The sequence below is a fragment of the Trachemys scripta genome, chromosome 4 (assembly GCF_013100865.1).
Source record: "Trachemys scripta elegans isolate TJP31775 chromosome 4, CAS_Tse_1.0, whole genome shotgun sequence".
Lineage (NCBI taxonomy): Eukaryota > Metazoa > Chordata > Testudines > Emydidae > Trachemys > Trachemys scripta.
Genome location: NC_048301.1, coordinates 10,135,385 through 10,147,000, shown reverse-complemented (window position 1 = coordinate 10,147,000; position 11,616 = coordinate 10,135,385). Strand labels below are relative to the sequence as shown.

Below are 11,616 nucleotides of genomic sequence, written 5' to 3'. Positions count from 1 at the left end.
ACCAGCAGGGGGATAGGAAGTCCACAGGAAGCGTTCCTGACTCTTGAAACAGAGACAATGAACTTTAGAGTGATAGAAGGGGGGCAAAAAGACAGCAATCAATTACTTGTGTGATCCAGAGCTCTTGAAATCAAGAAACATTGGGTCCTTCAATTTCAAATGTTCAAGAGGGGTTGAAGGCTTGAGGAACTGAATATAGGTAAGAATTCTACTTTGGCAATGATTGTATCTTGCTGAAATTAAGTTTTAGTCTTAGAAGGGTATTTTTACTTTTGTTTGCTTTTAACCCTTTCTATTTGTATTCTGTATACAAATAGAATAGGGTATAATTTGACCCTATGACTTTTTGTTTAATAAACTTGTTTTACTTTTACAGTTTATTAAACAAAAAGTCAAAGGTAAAAATACCCTTCTAAGACTAAAACTTAATTCAGTTCTGTGACTAAAGTAAGAGTGTTTGTCAAACCTCAGTTAAATTAACAACCTGCAGTGTATTCTTCTTAAAGAGCAACAAATGTAACTTCTGTGAATGTTCCAGGAGAGGGGTGGAGGGAGACAGCTAAGGAAATTTGGGGGGCACTGGCATCACTCTGCAAACAGTAACTGGGCTGTGGAAGCCCGGGTGTAACCTCAATGCTTGTAGACTGACTGTTGGCATTCAGGCTGTGACCCCAGCAGCCTAGCATTTAAGGCATCCACAGTTGAAAGGGAAGTGATCATACCACCCCTAACTGGTCTAGGTTGAACCCCAGGATGATGTCACAGAAGAATTTTTAGGCAAGGAATGCAGTGCTTCAGTGGAGCTGTGTGGGAAAGTTTGCACAGCAACCCCTGGCACTACTCAGTCTCCAACTTTTGGGGGAGGGGAGATTTGCTGCCCACAAATTCACATAATTTTCTGACAACTGTTTCTTCAGCCATTTTAATTTCAATGTCATGCTATTTTAGGTTCCAGTTCTGCAAACATTTATGCATGTGAGTGATCTCATTCAAGTCAAAGAGACTACTCATGAGTTAATCACATACGAAAGAATCAGGGCCTAAATTCCTAAGGGATTATTCAACATGTCAAAACTGTCCACGTGGTTAAATGGAAAAACAATATGCTCACTTTAGTTACCTATATTACTTATCACATTTGACAGACTGGCTAATCTGGGCCCAGTGCCATAAGCAGAAGTGAGTCCCTTCAATGAAGATAATGAGATTGGAGAGTGCTCAGCACATCACAGAATTGGGCCCCTCTGCCATTTACAATGATTAGCTCTATGCCTGACTCTGCACCCACTGCGGTTCACTGGGATTATGCCATTGATTCACATATGAGCAGAATAACAACTTTATTGAAAAGAAGGCAAGAGTTTGATTTTTGTAAACGACCACACAAATAGAACGTAAAATGGTGCAGCTTTTGGGAGGATTATCCATGCATAATTTTCGTGCACACAGAATTTGGCAGCAAGCAATCTTGTCTGGGGAGACGTAGTATTTGATCAATCTGTAGCTATTTCTTCTAAACCATATTTAAACAAAAAGCCCTCCCGCTACTAATGAAGTAAGAAGGTTATCCATCTTCTTTTCAGGATTAACAGTGCAAGATAAAACAGTGCTGTGTCAAGAGTGTTTAAAGGAAAAAAAAATGTAGAAAAAACTTCATAGCAATAACTGCCCATCAAAATATAAAGACTGAATAATATTTTACACACAGTAATAGTGTTAGAAATAGACTGATTAATTTTACTTTATATATAGGTCATTAGCACTCATTTTAAAAGATAGAAAATACAGATTAGTCAATCTTTAGTTTACAGCGCATACGTTTCAAACATGCCTGCAACATATGCAAATTACAATATAAAAAGACAGATCAAATTCAAATATGAATTTTTATTTTTAAATCTAAAGACTATCCCTATGTGGAAACCCTAGAAAACCTACCTGAAATTCCATAAAACCCTAGGGTATGAACATTACCAAAAAACCACAGAGTCGAGTGAGTTGACTAAAAAGGGGTGGCAGGAAGAGTCAAAGTACATTTGGATAGAAAGACGCAGGGAGAGATCAGTTTGGACTGTAAATAATCTGCAGAAAAGATTCAAATTGCCATAGAAAAAAATTCAAAGGAGGAAAGACAACACAAATTTTATCAGATCAAGAGACAACCCCTATTCCCCCCAAAAACTACATTCTAGTTTTGTTGCTCTGGTACATCGATCCTGAGTACTCTAACTTTTGATTTATAGTGATATTCCTTCAGATATAACTTGACAGATGGAGGAATAGGAAGAGCGTCAATGCCATCATACGTTGTAGAGTTGCAAATAACTGTTCTGCATATATGCTGAAGGGAAAAGGGAAAAGTCCTGTTTAAGGGAGTGGATAAAAGTGGTTCAAAGAACATACAAGAGCTCGGGTCTTTATAATGCTCTAAGAGACCAGTAATGTCAGGAGAATGGAAGACACAAGGATCATGAGCATCAAAGCTGAAGTTATGATTCCACTGTTCAATTCTTGCATGAAGAGAACGACTATAGCGTCTAAAACTAACAGAAAACAAATAGTCTTCTTGGGCAGAATCTCGTAGTAAAAAAGTTCCTTCTGGCTTTCCTTCTAGTAGTGCCTCAGCTGCATATTTGTCCATTACGCCCCAGTAGCATGGATTGTTATTGATCTGGAGAAGGTCTGGGACAAGACAGTGGACATAATCAATCTGGGTATGATATTTGGGAGGAGTTTCCAACTGTAGCAGTTCATCATCCGTTTCCCATTTGGGTTTGTTCCTCTTTCTAGAACTTGTGCAAAGTGTTATAACTTCATCATCAGAGTCCATATCACTCTCCTCTTTATTGTTCTTTAACACCTTACTCATAACCGATTCAGTCCTAGGATCACATTTACAGGAGTTGCTATCTGTAATGTCACACAGCTGCGAGAAAGAGTTTCCTCCCCCATCTGTGCTCGCTCCATCTCTCAGATGATCGTCTGTCGCTTCATTTTGGGATAAATCAGGGATTATCCAATCTTCTGATTTTTGACTTATGGGGGCAGTGTGTCTTTTAATTAAATGCCATCGAAAAGCTAGCTCTGATCGCGGTGGGAAAGGACACTTATCTAGCATTAATTCACTGATATGAATTTTTCTCTTCGACGGAAGCACTGAAGAGTGCCGACTGCTACAATTCTTTATAGGAAAACACTGTCCCACAGCATCTTGCAATTTCTGTTTAAGAGACCGGCCTAAAAATCGGTGGCCACATGAACGATCTAAATCCAGTTCAATAGATGAACAGCTGTGCTTTCTCTCTTGACTCCTTAAACCAGCCGCTGGTTTTTCTACACTACTTGCTGCTTCACCATCAGAACAATTCTCAGTCTTTTTTGACCATGAGAGCTTCTTTCCACTCCACACATAACCATCCTTTCTGTCTGCGCTCCTACTACGGGTGGTTTTGGGTCTTACATCGACATTTTTACTATTACTTTCTTTATTTTCCGCCATTTTGACAGCTTAACTCCAAAAGTCCCAGAGCTATATGTTGTGTTTTTCTGTAACAGTTTCTACAGCTTGAAACTTCTTTCAGGCATTTTCTGGAAGTATCTAAGGAAACAGAAAACACAACTAGGTTACAGCTTTACAAGTTCACAACACAAGATCAACTCAACTGTATAAATTACAGCAATGGCAATTAACTGCTGGCATATATAAAAATAATATACATCAAGCTCAATTCATTAGGAAGATTCTTCACAAACAGTGCCTTGGTCGCAGACCTAGATGCTCTTAATCCTTCTCCATTATTAATATTTTCCAGTAGTTACCATCTCCTTGAGTATGAATAAGGCATACATACACCATGCTTTATAGCAGAACTGACAACAATTTTGCGCCAGGTAGGTTTTAAAATGGCACACTACATGCATTAGGTTATATTGCTTTGGTTGTTCACTGAGCAAATGCTGCATTTATTCCAATCAGCCTTTCAGGAAAGAACAAGCCAGAACAGAAACAAAGTAGGTCAAAGAGTACAAAGAGCTACTGTACCTAGATGATATGCTTGTTTATTACTAATCCACAAAGTATGATGCCTAGGATCCTATTCTTGACACTTTTGCGTCACTTTCAGGATACAAAATAAATTAAAAATAAGTAAGTCACAGATTCTGCCAATCTCTGAATGCTGTTTTCATTTATTTTTCAAAATGGAGTTAAAAAAACATTAGGTCCCCAGGGGGCTGAAATATCTGGGGCTTTACGTGCAGAAAAGGATTAAAACAAAGCCAGATCTCTTACTAAAAGCAATTGAAAAAAGGCCACGAAAGATGGAGCTGCTTATTACTTATTACATTAAATGAGCGTTTTCCTGAGGCTTATACATGCTTAGTTCACTCCCTATGTTTGCTTCCTAAGACTTACTGCATTCTTAAGAATTAAAATGTGTGTGTGTGTGTGTGCGCGCGCGTATATATATATAAAAGCACTCCAGGTCTGTCGGTTTTTTCCATACCAAAATCAGGATGTGTCTCCTCTCCTCCACGGTTTAAAAACTGACAGAGATGGTGAATACAAAGAAGGGAAAGAAAAGGCATACGCTTCCTCTCTCCATCAAATCCATTCTCATCATGAGAATTACCCAGTATTACACCCCATCACTCTGCATTCCCTGAGGGGCTGAGCATGCTGGCACTTCTGCATGCTGAGTTCCCTCCTCTTCTGTTAGTGAGCGAGCAAGAGAGTCAGATGATAAAAGAAACCTAATGTCTCTCATATAGAACTACACAGCACTACTAATAGGCTAGCAAGATGTTTACATTTAATCAATGGGCCAAATTCATCCCTGATGTAACTCCACTGTGGAATTTTGGAGAGTCACTTCATTTTACTAGAAAATATTTCCCACAGGCATAGTATGGACTTGGCAGCCTTGGTAGACAGATATATGGCAGCAGGGCTTGCACTAGTGCCCTAAAAATAGTTGTGTGAACACTGCGGCACTGGAGGAGGCTCGGCCCAGCCACCCGAGCTCAGACCCACCCTACCTCCTGGGTCCAAGCTCACGTGGCAAACCTAAGCTGCCGGTGACGCCTCAACATCCACACAGCTATTTTTAGCACACTAGCCTCACCCTGTCTACTTAGGCTGGAAGGCTCACGCCCATTTGCTGTGTAGACATACCTTTTATGTCGAGTAGGGGAAATATACAGGAAGGGGGAGGGATAGCTCAGTGGTTTGAGCATTGGCCTGCTAAACCCAGGGTTGTGAGTTCAATCCTTGAGGGGGCCACTTAGGGATCTGGGGCAAAATCAATACTTGGCCCTGCTAGTGAAGGCAGGGGGCTGGACTTGATGACCTTTCAGGGTCCCTTCCAGTTCTAGGAGATAGGATATCTCCATATAATAATTATTATACCAGAAGTTTGTGAAAAGTATTCAATTAGAGCACTCTTGATTAAAAACTCAACAATATCTAGTATTTGAGAATAGGAACTACAGGCCTGGAGAGTAAGTTTAATAGATTAATTGGCCCAGTTTTCATTTACATCAATATACATATATGATGAACAATTAGCATTTGTACTTCAGTAGTGCCTAGAAGGTCCAATCAGGGATCAGGCTCCTGTCGTGGTAGGCACTGTAGATACACATAATGAAAAGGTTGCACTGCCCCAAATAGAATATTATTTTCCCAGTTTCATCGGCTGCTGCAGACTGATTTTGTCAGGCAATTGATACTCAAAATATAGGACTATGCAAGGAGTACCTGGAGCTGCAACCTCTCAAAACCAGATCTGAACTTGGCCTGATCAAAGGACAGAAAGGATGGTGCAGTGGCTACCTGGGGATCTGGGAGACCCACATTCAATTACCAGCTCTGTACATATTTCCTGTGTGAAGCTGAGCAAGCCACTAAATCCCATTGAAATAGGTGTCTAAATACCTTCTAAAAAACTGGCCTCAGTCTCTGCATGCCTCGGGGCTTGTCTACACTTAAAACACTACGGCCTTGGCTACACTCGGGACTTCCCAGCGCTGCTGCAGCAGCGCTGTGAAGCGCGAGTGTAGCTCTCGCAGCGCTGTATGTACTCCATCTCTCCAAGGGGAATAGCTTGCAGCGCTGCGAGTGAGCGTGCAGCGCTGCAGGCTCTGATTACACTGGTGCTTTACAGCGCTGCACTCGCTGCGCTCAGGGGGGTGTTTTTTCACACCCCTGAGCGCAGCAAGTTGCAGCACTGTACAGCGCCAGCGTAGCCAAGGCCTACAGCAGCATAGCTGCATCACTGCAGTGCTTCTGTGTAGATACTTCCTACACCAACGGGAGTATTCTCCTGTCAGCGTAGGTAATCCATCTCCCCAAGAGGCAGTAGGTGGGTTGATGGAAGAATTCTTCTGTTGACCTAGTTCTGTGTATATGGGGACTTAGGTTGGTTTTAAATACCCCGCTCAGGGGTGTGGATTTTTCACACCCGTCCCACGCAGTTAAACTGATCTAATTTTCTACCACAGACCAGGTCTTAGTTCTCTATTTGTAAAAATAAGATAAAGTCACAGAGGCTTTGTGAGGATAACTGCTTTAAAGATTCTAAGGTGCTCAGATATTATAGTGATTGGGGTCATATAAGTACCTTGGATAGGTACTGTACACTTAACTATCCTATCCATAAACTGAAGATTTTCTAACTAAATAATGCCATGTAGGTGTACTTCCATTAGTGACTAAAATGCAACCAAAGGAAAAAGAAAAAAAGAGAAAGGCAGCAGAGATAGAGAGTATACTTTTACCTACCGGGCAATGTTAAATGAAGCTATTCAGTATATCAAGTTATGCACGTCAGCTCTGAGAACTTTACATTTACAAAGATGAACAGACACAACAACCGGCAGATAATTATACACACAAGATTAGAGTCTCCTGAGGCTTTCTTGTAAAGTGGATATACCTTAGGCATGTTAAAAAGCAGATACAGCTGACAAAACTCAAACATGAAACTCTTCCTCCTAAATAAATGACAAGACAAAACAACATGAATGGATAAAACAGGGTTCATGTCAGGCCACTGGATTCTAAAGGTTATCAGACATCATCATAGCTTTAAAATCCCTACAGGGTCATTGCTACACTGTGTCCTGACATCAACTTCAGGATCTCAACTAAAAGCAACATCTTCTAGCAGATGCATTTATACAATGAAAATGCTGCCCCCAATCAGACAGTAGGCAACAATCACCAGCCAGTGAAAAATATCAAAGAGATAGAGCCTGATCGTGTGTGCTGGAGTCAATGGCAAAACTCCCATAGACTTCAGAAGCAGTAGGATCAGGGCCATAACAAACACAGGGAAGTCTTGTTCTAAATAACTTGAGTGTTGCTTTACTAAAATATTATTTTTCTACAGCCACTGTGAATGTCTGTCTGCACTGCACTGCCAATCCCTCCAAAACCTTTCCAATCAAGTTGTTAGTTATAGTTTCCATGTGATTAATTATTTAGACAGTTCTCTACTCAAATACAAAAATCCAAGTGTCTCCATCTGATTTTTCCTCTCATTAAATGACACAACCCCACCCCTGGTATTCTACTAACCAAAAAGATTAGCTTCAGTCATAATTGTGGAAGTTGATATTTTTATGTAACTTATAGCATTCAAATCTATTAAATAATTTTTCCTAACTACTACCCAGTTTCAGACTGCTTACATTTCAATAATATATTATCTAATGTATACTAGTTATTTGAATGGTCTATATTTATCTGTCATCTCTTTCTATTAGTATTTTTAGTTATTTTTTTTTTTTAAGATTTTTTAAAACAAAATGACAAGTTAAGAACAGTTATACTGGGTCAGACCAATGGTCCATCTAGCCCAGTATCCTGTCTTCTAACAGCGGGTGGTGCCAGATGCTTCAGAGGGAATGGACAGAACAGGTAATCATCCATCCCCTGTCATCCAGTCCTAGTTATTAGATACAAAAATATATTCAGTTATTTATGTATCTCTCATTGATCAACTGCTGTTCACATTTATCTTTATTCATCTTCATCTTTCACTCATTATTTTGGCCATCACATCTCACTTTAACACTTTCATTTCCACTGAAGGTGGGACACTTAACTTACTTCTGAAATAAACCCAGTTAAACATAGCATTAACTCCCAATTCCCTTGTCTCCGTTTACTTGTCTCTGTTCTATTTATTTTGATTTATGTAACAGATTCTAAAAGTACCTAACCTTATCTCTGGGTGCCTCTGTAATACATTATAGATACAATTCCACTAAAAAATGGAACCAGCAACTACCTCTCACCCCTACACCAGAAAATAATTTACTAGAGATAAAATCAAAACCCAGATGATACCTTCTACCCAACAAGAAATCCTGATTCTTACCCTGCCCTTTTCTTCACCAAAACCCTGGGTAGATGGGCTTTGCACCATGCCCAAAGATTAAATATTGGGGCTATTTCATATCCAGTATGTGTATGTGTGTGGGAAGTAGGTTCCAAAGTTCAGGGATGCTCATGCAAAATGCCCTACCAGAAGTTCCCTCTCTTTTATATTCAAGGAGCTCCAAAAAAATGCCTCTTCAGACTAAACAGCAGTGGCCATGTGGCACAGGGAGAGAAGCAGTAGCTCAAGTAGGCAGGTACCAAGACATTCAGGGCCTTATAGAGCAAGACCAAGTCTTTAAATTCCACACAGAAACCACATAGGCAAATCATGGAGCACTGCTATCATGCTCCCAGCAAGTTTACACCAATTAGTAAATCAGATACTGCAATCTGCACAAGCTTCAGCATCCAGGTAGATTTAAAGTGTAGCCCTGTGTAGTGTGCCCTGCAATAATCTAATACTCAGACGACAAATGCATAGATGACGGTAGCAAGGTCTGGAATAAAACGGTTGCACCCTCTTGGTCAAGCAAAGACTAAACAAGCCTTAATAGAAAAACTACTGCTAGACAATTTTTTTTAACAGCAGTTGAGGATCCAATAAAACCCTCAGATTGTACTTTAACAACAAATGGCGGGCAGGCACAATTATCGCCATATCTTCTGGTGGCTTTCCGAACCTAACAACATCATATCAATCTTATATGGATTCAGCTTCGGCAAGATTAGCTGTAACCTGATTTTGTACTTAAAGCACCCTTTACAGTATAAAGCATTTTAGATGAAAGCACTGAAACGTTTATGAAAGACACTATGCATAAGACTACTGAATTGTTTTAAAACATTTGACATGAAATTTCCTCAGGCCCCCATAAGAAATTTATGAGTTGAAGAGAGTAGTTCTACCTTCCCACTCACCTGATTAGGAGTTCCTACTATAATAATTTATTAGAACACATATTACCCCCATATCCCCACTGAAAACCATGTCTCTGTACAGCTTCTACAAAGTTCCGCAATGAGAGCTGAGAATACTAAAAAATATAAAGGAAGCCTAGAGTCTAATACTGTCACTGACTCAAACATGACAGCACCAATGATGTGACTACTTCAAAGGGCCCAATAACACTTCCAATACAAAAATTATTTCCCTCCACCAGGCACTGATAATACAACTGCAGAATAAAACTGGACATAAAAGGTTTCAGCCTATAAGCAATTTTTCTTGGAAGCATGAATAAAATGGGCCATATTGTTAAAGGTACAAGAAGAGAAAACAGAGATCTGTTTTCTTATTTCAGATACTTAGTGATTTTAAGACAAACCATTTTTTTTGTCCTTAAAGAAATAAAACTGTATTGCACCTTTAGTGCTGAATACAGTGTTTCAAAGCATACAGCCTATCAGTTTATGTATTGGAGTAACTATTCATTTAACTACAACTATATATCCATCATAAGTATCAGTAAGATACCTCTAGTTATAGGATAGTAACAGATTAGTCTCTCATGATTGTGAGAATGATCCCACAATGGGTCAGATCTTGCACTCTTTATTCAATACCCGCTAACATCAGTAGGAAATATGATGCCTGAATAAGGACTGCAGGATCATGTTCTTTAACTGGAGCATCCCACAATTTCATTGAGAATGGAGGAGTTAAGATCACAAAGGGAAATATTAGTTCAATTTTAAAAATGAATATTAATGAAGGTTGTAAAGGATCAAATGTGCTTGCAAGGACCACTTTTTTTTTTTTAAAACCACCAACAAAACACTGCAGGTTTGACTTGTACAGTCAAGCTATTATAGCTAAAAATTATAACAGCAGCATCACTCAGAACAGGGTAAGACGGCGACTTGTGTTTACAAAAATGTCAAGGTACTCTGAGAAAGTCTATTTTAGTAAAAATGACTATGTAAGTCAGCATGAAACATAAAATATGTTCTTGTGTTCTGCAAACACAGGCTATAGGACATCAACATTTATTTTAACTGCTTTTGTAGACGTCACAACTATCTACAGCAACAAACCTGCACCAAAATATTTAGGAGGACAAGTTCTATTTCCTGTTATTCTCCCCTTCAGGAAAACAACAGTATGAGAAAAGAGGGAACGTGTCCTCAAAATACTGTTATGTGTCTCCCCAGTGCTTATGAAATCACAGGCATTTAATACCTGACTCTCTGGAACTAACAACAGAAGGAAAACATGATTACTTGTACTTATCTATATTGTAGAGCTTTCACTCCATGAATGAGATACAACCCCACTATTAAAAGTTTGGCCTAAAACTATTTAAAAAGCTGAATAATTGCTCCTTTAGGACCACCCTGAAGGACTATAAATGGAAAACAATGCATATTTGAAATGAAGCATAGATTTGTGCATACTTATGTCTAAACACTAGCTTCTGTCACCAGTCTGTTCTGAGCAGTATTAAAAACCCAGCATCCCCCCCATATTTTAAGACACACGCTAAAATGTGTGAACTGATCAAAGCTTTGACCCCTTCTCTTTTAGCTGCTTGTGAGCAATAAAAAAAAGAATAGCACTGTCCTAATGCAAATACAGCCAACACTACTTACCTGCTGCTCCCCGGCAAAGCCATTACGAGGGGAATATGCAGGTGGGAATCTCAGAGCCCGACCTCATGCCAGGCAGCAGCAGATAACACTCACCATCAGACACAAAGATAGACTGGATTAATTGAACAGCTGGATGGGTGGCAAGGGGAAGAGTGAATGACAGAGGTGGTGTGGGGAGAGAGGAAAAGGAGATTAGAGGGAGGAAGAATATGGGGGGGAAGAGAGAATGGAGACAAGAGAAGAGAGGGGACTGGCGGAAAATGAGAGAGGCAGGAAGAGTAATGGGAGTGTGGGACAGGCAGGGGAAAAAAGGAGCGGGAGGGCTGGGGGCACAGAGGGGACACAAGGAAGAGGAGGGGGGAAGGCTGTGATACAGAGGAGGAGGAGTGAGTCAGGCTGGGTCAGGGAGAGAGGAGGAGGAGAAAGAGGGAGTGAGACAGGCTGGGGCAGAAGGAAGGGGAGAACAGAGGGGCAGGAGGAGGAAGGGGGAGTGAGGCAGGCTGGGGTGGAAGAAGTTGTGGAGGAGGGGATGGAAGGAAGAGGAGAAGGGCAGGCTGAGGAGGGGGAATGGGGCAGAAAGAAGAGAAGGGGCAGGGGGAAGAGGAGAAGGGCAGGCTGAGGAGGGGGAGTGGGGCAGGGGG

General features: G+C 40.4%; 1 protein-coding gene across 1 annotated transcript; it reads right to left on the bottom strand.

The window, feature by feature from the left end:
* Positions 1–1,323: 1,323 nt before the first annotated feature.
* Positions 1,324–11,165, bottom strand: SOCS4 (suppressor of cytokine signaling 4). Its single transcript, XM_034769554.1, has 2 exons — positions 10,976–11,165; positions 1,324–3,598 (listed from the first exon to the last, which is right to left on the bottom strand). Exon 2 carries the CDS (start codon positions 3,497–3,499, stop codon positions 2,189–2,191), a length of 1,311 nt encoding a protein of 436 aa, XP_034625445.1. The 5' UTR covers positions 3,500–3,598; positions 10,976–11,165; the 3' UTR covers positions 1,324–2,188.
* Between the last annotated feature and the right edge of the window lie 451 nt (positions 11,166–11,616).